The following is a 20,993-nucleotide window of genomic DNA, read 5'->3' on the forward strand; positions in this document are numbered from 1 at the left end:
GTGAATGTCTTTCGCATTTATATTTGGAATGTTGGATTGCCAAATTGGTTTGGAAAGAAATGGCGGCTTGGATTGGTTTGCATTTTTCTAACTTTGAAGATTTAAAAGAGAGTTTTAGAGTTCTTTTTGTCTTCATAATAAAGTTACGAGTGGGAAGGAGGGTTGTATTTGGTTGGTCATAGTTTGGAGTTTATGGTTGTGTAGGAATGATATTATTTTTAACAACTCGCCTAGCAACTCAAGCGATTTAATTTGGAGTTGCAAAGTGCTTGTTTGGAGATGGTTGTTTGTCGGGAAAATTACACATCCCAATTGTAACTTCTATGAGTTTAGCAAAAACTTTTTATTTTACTTAAGTTAGGTTCTATTTGGTTTGTAATTTTCCCTTAGGCTTTTGCCGTTTTGTAACCGAGTTTTCAAGAACTTTCGTTGTTAATCAATATAACTTGCTTAAAGAAAAAACTAATCAGCTTTTATTTTTAACCAGTCAAACCACAAGTATACTCCTTCATTACACATTAACTCAATAAAAATGAAAAATAAATTACACACTAATTTAATAAAAAGTGAACAATTAAATTCATATAAATATATTTAGTCTCATATGATCAACTTTATTAAGAATCGTCATATTATGCTAAAATAATGACAAATATCATATGTAATAATTTATGATATCTCAAATATTTCATGACTTTTAGTAAATTATACCATTTTAAAACTAAATAAAATATTCTAAATATTACTATTCATACATATACGTATATATCAAATTAAAACCGTATAATATAACTATTATATGCATGCCCCACAATAAAATATATTTTTACAAATTAAAAAAGATTAATGTATTTTATTCTCACAAAAGTTTATATTATAACAAAAATATTTCAATACTACACAATTAATAAAAAAAAAATATTTTATAAGCAACACTATTTATACTTGATTTTCAAAATCATCAACGTGTGCGTTTTTTTTTTGTGTAAGCAAGTTACATTAATAGGAGAACTAAGGGTTCTCAAAACCTGATACACAAGTACGAGTTAGAAAACTCGACAAGAGAAATTACAAATCAATTGAACCTACGAAAGAAAAAACACCAGGTCTTTACAAAAATCGTAGAAGTTGCAATTGGGGTGGGTAATCTCTCCACAAAAAGAGCATCTCCGAACTAACGACTTAATATTCCAAATCAAGTTGAGAACGCTCCGTCCGTCCCTCCAAAAAATAATGCCATTCCTAACTAACCATATGCTCCAAGTTATAGCCAACCAAATGCAACTAAGCCTACCCTCCTTCATCTTCATGCTTTTGCAAAAATGATACCAAAGCATGAAACTCCCTTTAGGGTCCTCCTCCGTTACATCAAACAAACCAATTCACTCCGCTATTTTCCTCCAAATTAACTTCACGATAGAACACTTGAAAAAAACGTGTTCTAAAGATTCAAGAGCAATACCACAAAACACACAATTAGACGAAGAAGTTGTGAAAGAGATACCTCTCTTTAACAGGAGCTCCTTCGTGGGTAACCTATTGATCAAAATTCTCCAACCAAACACTTTGGTCTTGAAAGGAGTATTCGTCTTCCAAATAAGAGAATAAGCTCCATCATGCTTCTCATACGGACCGTGAGGAATAAAAGAGTCTGCATAAAAAAGATAACAAGATTTAACAGAAAACATGCTATCCTTCTCTGCTTCCCACTTAACCACATCATTGCCTCCCGTGTCCCTTAAAATTGCACCGGCCAGCACGCGGTACAGCCCCTCCACACTGTCAAAACCGGTTGTATCAGTGGTGTTCGGCCCACTGTCCAGCACCATTCCAGCCCCTTGCGCATGGATGTACACAGAACCGAAACTCGAAGGTGCAGACCCAGTCAAAACAGAAAATTCCAGCCCCCTGCACCTGTCGTTAACATCCTCCAAAAACTGGTTGTTAACCCGCAGTCCCTAGAGATAACCCGCAGTCCCCCCACTTCCATTGACCACCAATCCAACCCCTCATACAAGCTACCGAAACATTCTTAAGGCGAGACATCGAGAAAAGAGAAGGAAAGATATCCTTCAAAGGTGAATCAAGAACCCATTTGGAATGCCAAAAAGAAGTGGTGAAACCGTTTCCAACCAAAAAGGAACAATAATCGCAATGGCGTCTTTGGATACATTCTTCCCAAGAGATGAGATATCTTTCCACCATGTGGAGCAAGAGGAACCGGATGAAATAAAGTCTCCTCCCGAAGAAACTTTTAATAGAATGTCGCCATATGTAGCACGGAGAATATTAAGCCAAAAAGAATCCGAACCATGAAGTATCCTCCACCTCCATTTATTGAGAAGAGCAAAACTAAAATCATCCATCCTCTTGAATCCTACTCCTCCTTTGTTGAACGGGAGACATAACTTTTTCCACCCCACAAAATGAATCTTCCTACTATTCTCCGAGGCTCCCCACAAAAAATCACTTTGAAGTTTGGTAATTATTCTGACAATCCTCGCCGGCATCCTATAAAATGACATCGTGAAGATAGATAAAGAACATAAGATAGATTTGATAAGTGTGATCCTCCCCGCAAAATTAAGAAACCTATTCTTCCAACTCGAAAGGCGTTTCTTAATCTTGTCCAATAACGGATTCCAAGTCGAAATCCTCCTAGGATTAGCTCCCACTAAGATGCCGAGAAAAGAAAAAACCTTGCCTTCCACCTTGCACGATAAAAGAGAGGACGCCGCTTCCATCAAATTGTCGCTAATATTAATGCCAATTAATTTGCTTTTACGGTAATTAGTGCCAAGCCCGGAAACCAACTCAAACGCCTTCAACACGGTCTTAATAGCCCAAATTTGTTTCCAATTTCCCTCCTCTATCAATAAAGTGTCGTCCGCAAATTGGAGAATATCCACCCAGCATTTACCGTTGATGAGAAAACCTTCATAATTCCCTAAAGACGTAGCTTTCTTCACAAGAGCCGTGAGACCTTCCGCCACTAGAACAAAGAGGAAAGGGGATAAAGGATCTCCTTGTCTCAAACCTTTCTCCACCACAAATTCTTTAGTTGGACTCCCATTAACAAGCACAGACATCTTACTTTGAAAGATCAAGAGCTCCATCCATCTCATCCATATAGTCCCAAACCCCATCTCCTTCAATAAGAATCTAAGAAAATCCCAATTCACTTTGTCGTAAGCCTTCTCAAAGTCGACCTTGAAAAGAATACAACTCTTCTCTTCTTTTGGTGCATAATCAGCCACTTCGTTAGAAATCAAAACACCATCTAGAAGTTGCCTTCCCGGAACAAAAGCGCTTTGATTAGGGGAAATAATAGAATCCAAGACACGCTTCAATCTTCCCGCCAATAATTTGGACACCGCTTTGTACAAACAACCAATTAAGCAAATTGGTTTATAATCATCTAAACTAAGCGGATTGTGTGTTTTTGGAATTAGCGACAAAAAGGAAGAAGTAACTGCCTTTGAAAGAACCCCACTGGAGTGAAAACCCTTGAAAAAACGGTAGAAATCTTCTTTGAAAATATCCCAACATTTCCTAATGAATAAGAAAGAGAAACCATCCGGGCCCGGGCATTTATCTCCCCCACATCCCCAAATTGCTTCCTTTGATCTCATTTTCTTCAAAAGGAACTTCTAACGACAAACTATCTTCCGAGCTTAAACACTTGAAATGAATACCTTCCAATCTAGGCCGTGACCTTTCCGATTCCACGAATTTGCTAGAGAAATGAGAGAAAACCTCATCCTTAACTTCCGAAACCGATTCTAACAAACCACTAGATGAAATAATGGGACCGATGTGATTATACCTCCTCCTTTCCTCCATGACTTTGTGAAAATATCTACTATTGGAATCCCCTCCGTTAAGCCAAGTTAGCCTTGATTTTTGGGTGACCATGTTTTCTTTGATTCTCAGGTTCAACCAAAATCGACTACAAACCTCTTTCCTAACTTTAACAATATTCTCCCTCTCTTCGTCCAACGCCTCCTTAAGTAAAGAATCCCACCTATTCAATTCTGACACCTCCTCCTCAATCTCCAAATCAATCCTCCCAAACACCTCTTTGTTCCACCATTTGAGCCTCCCTTTTAGAATACGAAACTTTTCTTTAAGGACGAAATCACTCCTCCCTTCAACAACCGCTTCTTTCCATGTTTTCTCAACAAAGGGTAAAAAAGATTTGAAATTGAACCATTCATTATTGACTTTGAACGGCTTCGGGCCCCAATCAACATTATCCTTAACAATCCACACGGGACAATGATCTGAAACGTCTCTCTCCCCTATGCTTTGCCCCACTATTCCCCATTTATTAACAGTGCAGTCCGAAATGAGAAAACGGTCAAGCCTACTCATCGACAAACCATCTCCGCTATACGACGATAAACGTTTACCTTTATACGGGACATCCACCAAGTTGCAATTGTTAATGAAATCTCCGAAGGCTTTCATCTCGTTGACGTTTTCGTTCATCGACCTCCCAATCCTTTCCCTACTATTCTTGATGGCATTAAAGTCCCCACACAATGTCCATTCACCATCCACGAATTTACCTTTAAGATCCAAAAGAGTTCTCCGTAGGAACACCTTCTTTTGGAACTCACAAGAGGAGTAAATATTAATAACATAGTAAACATCACCCTGCCACAAAGCTTTAATCCCTAGATACCCTTCACCAGAAAAACTGTTAAGAACAGTAACCGAATCTCCCTTCCATAAAGTAATCATCCCTCCTGACCTTCCTACCGAATTCGAATAAGAGTACTCTATGTAGTCCTTCCTCCAAAAACTCTTGGCCATGACCTCCTCCATAGAACTAATTTTAGTTTCCTGGATGACAAAAATATCAGCCTTACCCCTAGTTATGATTGAACTAATCCTCCTCCTCTTCAATAAACTACCTCCCCCTCTCACGTTCAACGATCCAATAATCATTGAAACGTGCTACGTTTCCCCGAAAAAACCTCAATACTGTTATTAGAAGCACTCTCCTCTGCCAAAACCGGTTGTACCACACCCAGTGCCGTCACTGCTGTCTTCAAAAGACTCCCACTGTTATCCTTCAAATAATCCCATCTCTGAATATTATTCCTGCAAATGGCGGAAGAATCTGATTGCTCCCCATGAAAGAGACCATTATCACTTTGAGGAACAAAAGAAACAGACGCTAAGGAAACAAAAACTGAAGCTGCAACAGCAGCGGCTGGCCCTGACACTGCCGCAGAAAGTACCGGCAGCTTTCCCTTGCATTTCAGTTTCGAGCGAACCTTTTCTTAGTGCGCTTCCCTCCTAATTCCAACAAATGGTGGAATTTCAAGCTCTTAGGGGCTCTCTTTCTGGCTGTCGTAGGAACACAAAAGAATTTGACAGGTTCAGATTTGGCACAATTCAAAGCCAAAACCACATCCAAAGGTTCTGATTCACAAGGGATGTGACCAGCTTCCTTCAACAAACCCACTGCTGAGTCGAAAACACCCACTGAATCAGAAAAAGTTCCAACAGAAGTCGTGTTAGCCACTTTCCCCGCAGCATGTTCCTGATTTCAAGTGTTAACACACCCCTGATTCGATCGGAGTTCACCGCTGAAAGAAGAGAAATCGGCTATGCTATCGGAAGAATCATCACCCCCTAAACCTCCTTGACCAACCGAGAAACTCTTGGACCAGCTACTAACCGACTTCGAGGAAGGCTGTGAAGACTTGGAATTGGAAACAAAACCAGGTTCAATACCGACAGGACCAAAACACTCCTCCCTCAACGAAATAAGGAATTCCTTGCCATCAATCAGATAAACCACCGAATCACAAAGAGAATAGGAAAACGGAACCCTCACAAGAAACCGGGCAACGTTGAATCTCACCCCGTTAATCGTATTGCCATCTAAGCAAATGAAGGAACCTATAGAGTTTGCCAAGGAAACGAACAAGTCTTTGTTCCATCCATGACAAGGGATGCCGTATGCCCTAACCCACATCAACCTACTGTCGTCGACATCGTCTACCTTCCAATTCCTTATGTCCGAGAACCAAGATTTCCACCAAAAATCACCTTCACCAATCAAACCCTCTATAAAACCCTCCTCCTTTTCTTCTAACAAACAGAGATTAGCTCCTAAGGGAGTGACTTTAACAGCATAAAAACCCTCAAGCTCAAAATGGGACTTCATATTATAAGTTGAGCCAGGAATGCAAACTCTCCCCACAAAAGCATTAGAGAATCTCCTTCTAACATCCTCTTGCACTTTGAATTCCCCAAGAACAACAGGTTTGATCACCTCATTAGTAATAACCCTATCTTGTCTTACCGCCCCTGCGAACGAAATTCCATCTCTTCTTTGACCAGAACACACACTAACCTTTCTAGGAGGAACCTTCTGAGTCCTTGTTTCCCCCTGCTGACTTCCTCCCCTTCCGTGCGCTAAAACCGCGTCCCTCCCCCTAGCAAACCTTGGCAAATTCGCATGAATCTTCCTTCCGTCAATTAAGATGTTATCAAGTTTCACCGCAAGCAACCGAGCATCTGAAACCCTTCTGAAACGAGCGAAGCCGAACTTCTTCCCAAATTTGTTGAGCCTGGGAGAGATGGCTACCTCCACTATATCACCAATGCACCCAAACAGTTCGAAAATGTCTATCACCTTAATGCAACTGGGATATTCAGAGAAATAGATTGAAGTTAGCGAAATCCCCTCTCCATCTTTGAGCTTTCTCTCCGCCGGATGTGCGTCCCACCGTGACACCAAACCTCTGAAAACCCTACCCTTAACTACCGCCCACCTGCTTATGATAAACTAAGTTGGGAGTTTGTGTGGAGAACTATTCAAGAAGCCAAATTACCTGATAAATTGATCAATATCATAATGCATGCGGTAACTAGTGTCGAAACCAATGTGAATTGGCAGGGTGCTCCAAATGAGTATTTCCTTCCTCAACGAGGTATCCGCCAAGGTGATCCCATATCACCGTATTTATTTGTCTTATGTATGGACAAGCTCTCCCACCTTATTGAAGAGGTAGTTGATGAAAAGAAATGGAAGAGCCTGAAACTTGACAAGAATGGAGTGAAAATATCCCATCTTATGTTTGCGGATGATTTGCTCTTATTCAGAGAGGCAACAGAAACACAAATCACGTGTATTATTAAGATCTTGGACACTTTTTGCAAGCTCTCAGGGCAGCAAATTAGTGAGGACAAGACCAGCATTCTATTCTCAAAAAATGTTCCAAGGCATATACAAAGGAGGATTCTTCATATCTCAAAGTTTAGGCAGACCAATTGTTTTGGAAAATATCTGGGGGTACCACTTTATGGTAAGAAAATGAGGAGAATGGATTTCCAATACCTCATTGATGAAGTTACAAGAAAGTTGGCGAGCTGGAAAAGGGATAGTTTATCGTTAGCAGGAAGAATTACACTAGCCAAGAGCGTAATTGAGGCGATTCCTTTATATCCTATGATGACAATTAAACTCCCAAAAGCATGTCTTGATGAAATTCAACAGTTGCAACTGACAAGATGGGGGAAGAAAGGAATAATAATGAAAAGATGATTTCAGAAAAAAGCATTAATGAGGTAATTATGGTGCAAGATCCCAATACAGCATCCAAGGAGACAACTGAAAGACAAGAGAATAATAATGATAGAGATGGAGGGCATTCATTGGTGGGACGTAAATATGCTATTAATAGTGGGGAGAGAAAAGGCAAAAAAATTATCACAATAAATACAATAATTATTTTGCAACGCAAACCAACACAACTTATATCAACAGCAACTCATAACAACATTAACTTCACAATGACTCAAAATACGACACAACTATGCACATGCATGTGGTACCCAGGGCTTCAGCCCCCATCGCCAATTGCCAGTTAAACCGAGGCATCAAGGCATAAGCCTCTGTCACTAATTTGCCAATCCAGGCCGTCACCAAAAATGCATATGTATATGAATGCAACAAACACACACAACAAACAACATCATCGTCACAAAGGCATAAGCCTATATCGTCGCTATACCAATAAATAGAGGTATACATCGTCACTGAAACATCCTACAACTTCGCATAAAACAACAACAATTATCACCACAACGACAACTAATTTCATGGAATCAACACGACAGAATCACAACAAATAATCCATGGAAAAATTCATACACCTTAATCCCACATACAATCATCATATTCCTGGTTATATAATTCGAACCCCACCCTTACCTTGGTAAATATGGACTCTTTTATCATATCTCTAAGTTTTTCTCCAAAAGAAATCCTTTCTAACATCAACTAGAGACACACCTAAACACCAGTTCGGGAATCAGCTTATCAGACAAACTTAAAACCCTCAAAATCAAAATTGCTCCGGTCAGAACTTACCTCTATGAGTCAGGAACGTTGTGCCCAAGTACCATAACGATCCAACGGTTGGATTGAGAGATATGCCCGATTTTCCAAGATGACTCTATGCTTAAACTTGCTGCGAAAATTAAGGCTTCTTCCATTACTTTCTTCTTCTCTCAAGTGCTCCTCCCTTGTTTCTCTTCTTTTTTCTATTTTTCCTTTCTCCCTAAAAATAAGTTATGAGACTCCAACTCTAAAACCCTAATTTTCTCCTCTTACTATCTCTTTTCTCTTAATAAGGCCCAATTAACTATATCTCTCATACAACTTAATTAACGCAAATAACACAAACACACATACAATTAAATATTTAAAATAATTATTATATTACATAATAACTAAATAAATAAATAATTATTAAAAATACCAAATAGTATAATTACTAATATAATTAATAAAAATATTAATAAAATCGGGATGTTACACAAGACATAAGTAATATGAGCCATGATGAAGAACACTCAGGAGACATGGAGTGTAGTATGGACGAGGAAATGAGGAATGGAAAATTCTGGAGGGCAAAGGAAGTGAGTAATATGGACGAGGAAATGAGTAATATTGATGAAGAACACCAAATAGAGGAGATATATTTCATGGAGGGCAAAGGATCTATGAGAGGTTAGACAGAGCTATAGGAAATGAGGAATGGAAAATTCTGTTTCCTGATAGTTACATTAAGGTTTTGACTAGAGTTAGTTTTAGTGATCATCACCCTATCATGATATCACTCACAAACTTTAATCAAAGGACTAGCGGGAAGCCTTTCAGATTTGAGAGCGCTTGGATGGTGGACAATAATTATATCAACAGAGTTAAGGGGTTTTGGAGACTGGATCATGATATTCTTGCTAATCTAAAAAGAATTGAATGTGATGCAAGGGAGTGGAGAATTTCCAGTATAAACCAAGTTCAAAGAACCAAAAAGCGTCTTTTGGCTCGTCTGCATGGTGTGCAAGATCATATGCAGACTAGTCGTAATGCTCGTGGGCTTATTAGGTTGGAAAAAAAACTGCAGGTAGACCTGGATGTGGTGCTAAAGCAAGAGGAACTCATGTGGTTCCAAAGATCTCGAACGAAATGGCTTGTAGATGGCGATAGAAACACTATATATTATCACCTAAAAACTGTGGCCAGAAGACGAAAAAACAAAATTCTAATGCTCAAGGACAATGAAGGGAACTGGATTGAGAAGGAAGAAGACATAAAATCTTTAATTACTATCTTTTATAGGGATTTGTTTAAGATAGGAGACAATTGGAGCAGCTGGTATCAAACTAAATACACCTTTCCGACACTAGAAGATGAGGAAAGCGGTAGGTTAGGAGATGCGGTGACTGAGAAGGAAGTTAGACAAGCGGTTTTCAATATGAAGCCCTGGAAAGCTCCTGGGCCAGATGGTTTTCCAGCAGGCTTTTATCAAAAGTCGTGGCAGACAGTTGGAAATAGTGTGTGGGATTTTGTGAAGAAGGTATGGGAAAAACCCGATATGATTGCACAAGTTAACTAAACCAACATTTGCTTGATTCAAAAAATCGAGAAGCCGACTCATGTCTCCCAATTTCGCCCCATATCGCTATGCAATACTTTGTATAAAGTGGTGAGCAAAGTCATTGTGAATAGGCTCAAGAAACATATGAATAATCTTATCTCTCCTTACCAAATAGGATTTGTCCCTGGGAGGCTCATTCATGAAAACATCATCATTGCGAGGGAAGCTATGCACACCATGGAAAGGATGAAAGGAAGAACAGGATTTTTTGCTATAAAGGTTGATTTGTCCAAAGCTTATGATAAACTAAGTTGGGAGTTTGTGTGGAGAACTATTCAAGAAGCCAAATTACCTGATAAATTGATCAATATCATAATGCATGCGGTAACTAGTGTCGAAACCAATGTGAATTGGCAGGGTGCTCCAAATGAGTATTTTCGTCCTCAACGAGGTATCCGCCAAGGTGATCCCATATCACCGCATTTATTTGTCTTACGTATGGACAAGCTCTCCCACCTTATTGAAGAGGCAGTTGATGAAAAGAAATGGAAGAGCCTGAAACTTGGCAAGAATGGAGTGAAAATATCCCATCTTATGTTTGCGGATGATTTGCTCTTATTCGGAGAGGCAACAGAAACACAAATCACGTGTATTATGAAGATCTTGGACACTTTTTGCAAGCTCTCAGGGCAGCAAATTAGTGAGGACAAGACCAGCATTCTATTCTCAAAAAATGTTCCAAGGCATATGCAAAGGAGGATTCTTCATATCTCAAAGTTTAGGCAGACCAATTGTTTTGGAAAATATCTGAGGGTACCATTTCATGGTAAGAAAATGAGGAGAATTGATTTCCAATACCTCATTGATCAAGTTACAAGAAAGTTGGTGAGCTGGAAAAGGGATAGTTTATCGTTAGCAGGAAGAATTACACTAGCCAAGAGCGTAATTGAGGCGATTCCTTTATATCCTATGATGACAATTAAACTGCCAAAAGCATGTCTTGATGAAATTCAGCAGTTCCAACAGAATTTTGTATGGGGGGACACAGATGACAATAAGAAGATACATCCTATAGCATGGGATAGAGTAACTACGCCAAAAAATCAAGGTGGTGTTGGCTTGAGGAAGCTTGGTCTGCTAAATGATGTGTGCTTAATGAAAATGGGTTGGAAGGTGTATAATAATACTGATGACCTGTGGTGTCGGGTTCTACGTCGAAAATATATTATTACAGAAAGCAATGATTGTGTGAAGGTGAGGAATAATGATTCCATCTTACGGAAGGATATAGCTAAAACTATTCCTGACATGTTACTCAAGGGGAGATGGGTTGTTGGAGATGGAAGAACAATTCACGCGTGGCAAGATAATTGGTTAGGGGAGGAGTTCCGGTTATCCATGGATGATGGCTGTATTCCCGAAAATCTTAGAGGAGCCAAAGTATGCGACTTGATAAATGAAAGAGGAGAGTGGAATCTTGATATTCTTACGGTGTGGCTTCTGCAAAAGTGGATTGATAAGCTCAGATCAACCGTGCCTCCTAGCATGGAGCATATAGCTGACTGTTTTTGTTTTGCATGTACAACTCCTGATGTGTGTGCGGTGAAGACCATGTATGAACAGATGTATAAAGGTGAAGGAGATGAGGATGATAAGGACTGGGAAAAGGTTTGGAAGGCTGCTTTCCCAGAAAGATGTAAAACATTTCTCTGGATTCTGAAACATGATCGGCTGCTAACCAATTTCAGGAAGTCTAGGAGTGGCCTTGGATCTACTGGGTGTGATTTTTGTGGTAGTGTATGTGAAACTACTCTGCATGCTCTTAGAGACTGCACGAGATGCAGGCATATTTGGGAGAGCATCGTTCCCCACGAACTAAGGGCGGATTTTTTTACAAGTAATGCAAGCGATTGGATACACATTAACCTCAACTATCGGAATCGGAGAAGTAAAGGATGGTCAGATCTCTGGATTATGACGTGCCATACAATATGGTATTGGAGAAATATGGAAATGCATAACGTAACCTATGAAAGACCCGAGAATCCTATTGGCCAGATTCTTCAAAGGAAGCAGCAGTATGAAAGTGCACTAAGAATCTCAAGGAAGTGTCATGGAGAGGGTGGGTGTAGCATGCTCGTGGGATGGAAAAGACCAACTGCTGACATGTGTAAATTGAATACGAATGGAGCAAGTAAAAAGGATTAGGAGGCTGGATGTGGTGGAATTGTGAGGGATAGTAATGGAACTTGGATAGGAAGCTTTTCCAAATATTTGGGTCGGTGCAGTGCAATTGTTGCTGAATTTTGGGGAGTTCTTGAAGGGTTGAAATATACTATAGCTCTGGGAATTAGTAGGGTGGAGGTAAATGTGGATGCGGTTGCCGTTGTTCAAGCCATAGAAGATGGTGTTACCGGCCTTGTGGAGATTAGTTATGATCTCTTATGCACCTCGCACGACGAATATGTGCGCAGACGCGCTTGCTAACAGGGGTTGTTTGGATAAGTTTGATACTGTCCATACTACTGCCCTCGATTTTCTCTGGCCTCTTTTAGATGCATATTTGTTAGGGATTAGTAGTTTCTTTGTTAATCCGGTGTAGTCTTTTTTCTTTTCGGGCTTAGGCCCTCCTTTGTACCAAAAAAAAAAGATAAGATCAAATGGTTGAATTTGACGGTGTTTGACAAGTACGACTTAGAGGTGGAAGAAGGAGTTAGAGACTTGAATGAGGCGGATGATCTTGATGATTTTAGTGAGGAGTTGAGGGCTATTAAAAGTAAATCTAGTTGTAGGATTTGGTTTAATCTCAAAATTAAGGAGAATATGCTTATTCAAAAATCTAGATTAAAGTGGCTTAATGACGGGGATTCTAATAGCAAGTATTTCCATAGAGTGGTGAAAGAAAGGAGGAGGAGGAACTGCATTAGTTCTATCTCCACGAGAAACGATATCATCAAGAAAGTTTCGGAGGTTAAGGAAGAGGTGAGAAATCATTTTCATAGGAAATTTAAGGAGCTTTGTTTTAGAAGACCGATTTTGGAAGAGGTTTTGTTCAAGTCTTTGAGTGAGGAAGATAGTTCCTCTCTTGAGGTTCCTTTTTCTGAGTAGGAAATAAGGGAGGCGCCGGTGTGGAATTGTGATGGTTCGAAGAGCCCGGGAGCGGAAGGTTCCATTCTTTTCGTGAAGAAGTGTTGGAATTTCATTAAAGAGGATTTCTTTGCTTGTTTTAAGGATCTCCACTCGGGTTTCTTACTTTCTAAGGCTATTACCTCTTCTTTTATTACTTTGATTCATAAGTCCTCTAATCCTCTAGATTTGGATGACTATAGACCGATATGCTTGGTGGGTTACATTTACAAGTTTATATCTAAAGTTTTGGCCAGTAGAATTAAAAGAGTGTTGTCTCCTATTATTTCTCAATGCCAAAGTGCTTTTGTTCTGGGTCGCCAATTGCTCGATGGGGTTCTTGTTGCTAATGAGTTGGTGGATTTTACGTCTAAGGAAGGGAGGGAGTGCCTTCCTCTTAAAGTGGACTTTGAAAAAGCTTACGACAAGGTTAGTTGGAATTTTCTTAGATTCATAATGAGAAAGATGGGTTTTTGGGAGGTGTGGATGAAGTGGATGGAGGCGCTTATTTTCACTAGAAAAATGTCGATTTTAATAAACAGTAGCCCCACTAAGGAGTTTGTTGTGGAAAGAGGTTTACGATAGGGGGATCCTTTATCCCCTTTTCTTTTTTTTATTATGGCAGAAGGTTTGAAAATCTTAGTGAACAAGGCGGTGGATAACGGGGATTACGTTGGTTGTAATGTGAAAGGAAATTATTTTGTGGATGTTTTACAATTTGCGGACGACACTTTACTCGTGGGAGATGGGAGTTGGAGGCATTTGTGCGCTATCAAATTGGTGTTGCGTGGTTTTGAAATTGTTTCGGGTCTTGGCATTAATTACAACAAGAGTAAGCTTATCGGAATAAATATTAGTTCTCATTTTTTGGAGGTGGCGACCTCTTTTATTTCATGCAATTTGGAACCGAAAGAGTTCTCTTTTCTTGGGATTCGCATTGGCTCTAATCCTAGAAGGATTGATTTTTGGAGACCCGTTGTGGAAAATTTTAGGAAGAAGTTGTGCTCTTAGAAAGGAAGATGGCTTAGTTTTGGAGGAAGAATTACTTTATTAAAATCTGTGCTAGGAAGTTTACCTATTTTTACTCTCTCTTTCTATTTGGCTCCGAAGAAGGTTATTCGGGAAATTAATAAAATCCAAAGCAATTTCCTTTGGGGAGGAGCGGAGGAGAAGAGATGTGTTCATTGGGTGAAGTGGGAAGATGTATGTTTACCGGTGGATAAAGGTGGGTTAGGTTTGAGAAGTTTGGAAGATTTCAATTTGGCTCTTCTTCTCAAGTGGAAGTGGAGAATTTTGGAGGCCTCTAATTCTCTTTGTTATAGGATGTTGAAAGCGAGATATGGGGACTTGAAGCTCCGAGTGATTATAGAAGAAGGAAGGAGAGATTGCTATAGTTCTCAATCAGTTTGGTGGTCGGATGTCATTTCTTCGAAGAAGAGATTACCGGCAAATGATTTTGTTAATAATTGTTTTTTTTTCATATAGGTGATGGATATTCTACTTCTTTTTGGCAAGCTCATTGGATGGATGAGGGAATTATTAGGCACATGTTTCCGTCTCTCTTTGAACTTTCTTTGTTACATGATGTATCCATAGCCGGAATGGGAGGATGGCGGAATGACGTATGGAAATGGAACGACTTCGGGATTCCAATTCTGACTGGTACTGATGCTGTTTCGGAGGCAGCAGCGCTGCGGAATCTGCTCCAGCATTATCATCCTGCGGCAGACAGCAGCCTGCGCGACAAGGCAGTCTGGAGGCCTTCGGGCAATGATTGCTTCTCAGTTTCTTCTTGCTTCGGGCAAATCATTATTAGAATAAAATAATCATTAACCAAATTAAATAGTTAAAAATCATAAATAAATTAAATAATAGTAATAATTTTCTTTAAAAATATTTGTCAATTGAAAATAAAAGTAAACTTATATAAAACTTTTGAAATATAATTAAAATTTACAACAATCCCCATATATTTCAAAAGTTTAAAAGTAGAATAAATAAAATTTTCTGAATTATCATGAATGTGATGCATCAAACTGGTGTAGCAAGCTATATGAACTAGTCCTAGAATGATAGTCGGATTTATTAGTCGGATCTGTCGGAGAAATAAAAATCGCGAGTTGGTATTAATTAAGTTAGTAGTTATGGAATATTATTGAGAATAATATTCGTTTATTTTATGTGACTATTTAATTATTTATTTATTTAAGTTATTATGTGATTAATAATTATTGGAATATTTGATTATGTATATAATTGTGCTATTTGGGTTAATTGAGTTATTAGAGAGATTTAATGAATTGGGGCTATATAGATTATGAGATTGGATTGTGGGTTAAGCCTAATTAAGAAAAGTAGGATAGTAAGAGAGTTAGGGTGTTGTTAGCGCAACATCGGGGGAGGGTCGAGCGAGGAGCATTGTTAATTTCTGGGGCATTTCTTTTGAGCAACACACCTTTGTGGGAGAGACACCACTTCTCCACCTAAAACCTTAAGGTTATAGGTGAGTGGGTTCTCCCACTAATATATGCTCAAGTCACCAAACACATTTCCAATGTGGGACTATTATCCACACTTACACTTGATTCTCAACACTCCCCCTCAAGTGTGAGTCTTACACAATGCTCCCACTCGTGTGAAAGCTTCTCTCTTCCACATACACTTGTATCTGTTGACTTCAACTACATGTATTTGTTGATTCTCTTCAAATACATGTATCTGTTGACTTTCAACTACAAGTTTTAGCCGGACCTTTTTTTCTCGAAGGGAAGGCTCTAATACCATTGTTAGCGCAACATCGGGGGAGGGTCGAGCGAGGAGCATTGTTAATTTTCGGGGCATTCCTTTTGAGCAACACACCTTTGTGGGAGAGACATCACTTCTCCACCTAAAACCTTAAGGTTATAGGTGAGTGGGTTCTCCCACTTATATATGCTTAAGTCACCACACACATTTCCAATGTGGGACTATTATCCACACTTACACTTGATTCTCAACAGGTGTTAGAGACATAACTTTCATTTGAGAAAAGAGGGAAAAAAAGAGAGAGGAATAGAAGGAAGAAGAGAAATAAGAGAAAGACAAGAGGGAAGTAGATTCTTGAAGAATGTGGACTAGAGATTCAAGGTAAGGGTTAGAATCCAAATTATTATAGATTTATATAATTGGGTAATATTGTGTGTATGCTTGGTGTATGATCTCTTAACTTCTCAAGTTCATAGTTTTGGAAAATGTTAGAGTTTGGTAGATTTCATGAGATCTTGTGATTTGTTCATGTTCAATGTGTTATATGAATGACCCATGGTTAGACACGTGTTTAAGAATCTCATTTGTGTGCTAAATTGCTTTCAATTGATGTATAAATTGTATGAGGGTTAGTGGTTGTTGTATGAAGAGATTGGGGAGGAAATGGTGATTTTTGGGTTTTTACGCAACATGAGTCGACCAATACAGCAGGCAGGGTCGACCTGAGCAAACCCGAAAAGGGAGAAATCTGATTTTCTTCAGCATGCGTCGACCTGAAGAAAGTGTGTGTCGACCTGAAGACCAGCTTGAGTCGACTCATGGATCGACCTGAGCAAACCCGAAGAGGATAAACTCATCTATGCGTCGACTTGAGACAAAGTTTTAAAAAATAATTAGTGAAAATGTTATTTTTTTGAATAAAAAACATGACTTATAAGTGGGATGATTGTTTTCACTAACAATATGAATACCTAGGCGCTTTATATTGTTGTTGTTATCCATCAAAAACCGAAAATCGTTTTCCGAAAAACCCACAGTCTAAAAGCACACATCCATGTTTTTGTTTTTGCAACCGATTAGACCGGATTCGAACGGTTCAGAATTTATTGTCCAGCAGTGATAATAATAATAACAATGAGTTAAGCTTTGTAGCATACTATATTGGAGTAACTTGTAATAATAATGTGACCAGTAGTAATAATCTATGGTGGCCTCTGAATTCTATTTTTTTAATATGAAATTACTTTTATAGGTATGAAATTAGTCGTGACTTATTAAGATGTTTTTGTTTAGAATTTTTCCTTATAAATTAATTAAAAAAATTTAAAAGCAAAAGGAATATCTTTTAATAAAAAATGAAACATGCTCTGTTAGTAGAAAAAATTATCTTAAACTCAATAAACATCTATATTTACCATAAGAGGTTAATCAATCTTAATTTAAAAAAAACAATGTTTTATGATGGTTAAATGGTCAGAGAATTTATCAGAATTTACCTTAAATACAAGTTTCAAAATAGATTATCGAATTTAATTTTTGAAAAATGAGATAAATCTTATAATTTATTGACACCAATAATATTTAATTTGAAGTACTGGGCTTAATGTTATCGATAGCAGATGGCAACTCATGGTAGAGAGCCCAAATCCGACCATACGTATTACTTTGCGGCACCTTTATAGCGGATTATGCAACAACAAAAATGCAATGTCGATCGGTATTTATTATTGTGGCGAATCCAAAAACTGCTATGTATAGTCGCCATGGCGGTCATGGTGCCGCAATTTGATTACACTAGCTTTCATCATTGTTTTTTCCCTTACTTTTGTTATTCTAAATTGCTACTAGTTTATGGAATAGACCGAATAACATCTATCATATTTATATTGATTTTCCCTTACTTTTGTTAAAAGTTAATGTTCTTAAAAACTCGTTTGGCCTAAATAATTGTCCTTGTTTCCTCTATATATGAGAGTTGAAGAAGAGGATGTACATGTCTATTGTCTAATCTTTTATGGTTTTTGTTTGAAATAATTGTCCTTTATTCTATAGCATAGAAGAAAAGGATGTGCAAGTCTATTGTGTCACTCTCTACAGATTTTATTCGAAATAATTATTTTAATCCTTTGGCCTAACTTAGGCTCTCACAAAGATCAACATGGATATGTTTGAATAACAGACAAGCACCTTGTGAGATATGTAAATGATCAGTGCTATTATAAAATTTTAGATAATAACTAGATCATTGGTTGAACCTATTAGATTTAAGTTGTAGTGGGTGGGAGTAACAATACTGTGAATGATTATTCAAAACTGGATTTTGCTAGTATGAATCGACAATTTTAGCTTTACTAGGTCTCGACTAAGGCCATACATCTTATTGTAGTCCCAAGAGAAACATACTTTGTAGTTTTTTAGCAAGTGAATCACTTGGCTTCTCACGTTTGGATCAACTTTGACGCTTATATAAGTGGGATTTCTAAATGATCCATCCTCTAAGTCAACTTCTTCCAACGGATCTCGAGCATGGATCTTCTATGTCGAATTGAATCTTTTTCAAACCCTAAAGGCTCTTCGTCATATATGCATTCGAGCCTCTAGCTTTTCACTTTCCCCAACGAGTAGTCGATAACATTGACATTGTTGGCTTCTATAGCCATTTTCTACTTCAATTCAATCTCTTGAGCCACTTTCATTTTATTATAGGCCACATTGACCGTAATTTGAGCCTAAGAGTTTGATTGAAGCTTAATAGGCATCTTCATCTCCCTATCCAGTGGGGGCAAATTCTCTTTGTCCTAGTTGTGGTTCTCCTCATACTTCACACTCCCATACAAAATCATGGGTTAGGTCAAGCCTAACCGAGCAATAAATATTTTCCTGAGGTGTGAATCCCTCATCTACTGGCATACAAGGCGTAATATTCGCCAAGTTTTTCGATGGTCTTCTTGGTGACATGGTTTACTTCCACCATGTAGTAACTTTGATCCTCCTGTATATTCTCAACTATATCATCTTCTCTCCATATGGATATTCTCAGGTGGATAAATGGTACAACCTCAATCCCATGGATCCTTTCTCTGCCCAACAACAAGTTGTAGTTGGGCTTAAATGCTATGACCATGAATAAAGTAAGTCTTATTATGGTTCCAACTTCTAGATCCACCTAGATAGCTCCCAAGGAAATACTTGTTTTCCCTTCATAATTGGACAAAACCATATTGTGGCCTCAACTTAGTGTCGAACTTCCATATCCTTTTCAACACGGCTTGTGGCATCAAATTAACTACAGCGCCACCGTCGACCAATAATTTGTTGCCACCAACCATATCAACTTTTTCCTATTTTAGATGACTCTTCATCTCTATTTCATGCCTTTTGAATACAGCAGTTTGCTCTCCCACGTAACCATCATTCGTGACATGGTAGAAAACTGGTTTCTACTCATTTGTATATCCTGCATGGTAATCCTCGCCCATATCTTTCATATCAGTTACTACATCGTATTTGACAGGTAAAGCTGGCAACATTGCAAAGAACGTCGAAATCATCACCCGTCACAGAGAAGTTGTTAGTAACCATCTTTTCATCTTTGTTCTTTACTTCTCTGACATATGCTAGAGGGGGTACTTATTCTCTCTTTTACGGACATTTGACCGTCGAGGATCCGCATCTTCAAGCCCATCAGTAGCCTTTTTGTCAAACAATGTGCTGCACCTTAGGCACAACATCCCTTCGGAGCTTTTTAATTAACACCTTTTGAGGAAGTCGATTAATTCTTCTTCATCCTGTGGATATACCACCTTGATTTTCTAATAATATTCAGAGATGCAATATTATAAATAATCCTTAATAAAAGACTACAAAATTCAAAATAAAATCTTTAAAAATAAAATTTGAGATGATCTTAAAGAGATGTGACACAAAATACAACTTTTATCATCAATTTAACAAGTAAATGGGGTATCTAATGTCTACCCTTATTTAATACTTGGAACAATTAGTAGGTTTAAATGAGACAATGCTATTTTTAAGGTCATAACCAACCAAATAGTTCACTTGTACACTATTTTCAAATATTCCTAAATCGCGTTCATGTAAAATGCGCCCTTAGAATCCAATTTAACATCAGATAAAGATCTAGAAGCATTCAATCCCTTTAGATAAAGATCTAGAAGCATTCAATCCCTTTAGATAAAGATCTAAAATAGCCCTTAGAATCCAATTTAATATCTCCACCACTGAAAAGTGCAATAACAACAGGAAATTTGGTTATTTGGATGTAGGTTGCTTGGATGTGGCATTATAACAAAGGTTAAATTCACCACTATAATCATAAAAGCGCTCTAGTTTAACCATATTTTAACTGTTGTTTCTAACCTATGGTAAAAATTACGTGGAACAAAAGTTATAGATGTATCAGAGTCAATTGGGATGTTATGTGTAGAAGCATTTATTCCTTTATTTTTAAATCTACTATACTTTATTCTTTTACTTCCCACACTAACCGATTTCAAATTTAGATAATAATGGTCAGTTTGGTTGTTTCCTGTCATTTTAACCATAGGAGTTGAAACCCCATTATTACCAGAAACAATAGCATCATCTCCAAAATTGAGCTTGCTAAATTGATTAACATTTCTATAATGAATTAAACAATATGATAATCTTTCATGAAAAGTAGATCCTAATTGTTTTATAAGTGACATACTCCCAATTGAAAGGCCAATTATACCTGAACTTTTTCCGATATAAAGCGAATTGTTAGTGTGTCCACATCCCATAAAAATATTTGGAAATGAGACAATAGATCCAGAGGTGGACTCTAATGTAATTGTCTCTAAAATAAGATCTCCTTGTGTTTTTAATCCACGACTATAATCTAATGTATATTCACAAGCATCTCTTTTATTAGAACAAGATAAATCTTCTTCTCTAGATTTGCATCTATTACAAGTACAATAAATTTTTTGGTAACTTAAAGATTTTGAAGGATTAAAAATAGGAGAAGTTTGGTTGTAACATATATTACAAGACTTACATTGAATCCAAATTAAGTTACTTCTTGAATCCAAGACACCATAAATCTTAAATGGTGGGGTACCAACATAATAACTCATTAGATATTCATCCATATCGTCATCATAGGTCAATGGTGACGTAAGTTGGTCCTTAATAAAAGGAATTTATCGGTTGATATAATTGGCACGGTTG

At 38.0% G+C, this 20,993-nt stretch overlaps 1 protein-coding gene across 1 annotated transcript; it reads right to left on the reverse strand.

Annotated features, from left to right (window-relative positions):
- Positions 1–1,382: 1,382 nt before the first annotated feature.
- Positions 1,383–4,953, reverse strand: LOC131649281 (uncharacterized). The gene is made up of 3 exons (XM_058919051.1): positions 3,696–4,953; positions 2,092–3,376; positions 1,383–1,914 (listed from the first exon to the last, which is right to left on the reverse strand). Exons 1-3 carry the CDS (start codon positions 4,951–4,953, stop codon positions 1,383–1,385), a joined length of 3,075 nt encoding a protein of 1,024 aa, XP_058775034.1.
- Between the last annotated feature and the right edge of the window lie 16,040 nt (positions 4,954–20,993).

Source organism: Vicia villosa, linkage group LG2, assembly GCF_029867415.1.
Source record: "Vicia villosa cultivar HV-30 ecotype Madison, WI linkage group LG2, Vvil1.0, whole genome shotgun sequence".
NCBI classification, from domain to species: Eukaryota; Viridiplantae; Streptophyta; class Magnoliopsida; order Fabales; family Fabaceae; genus Vicia; species Vicia villosa.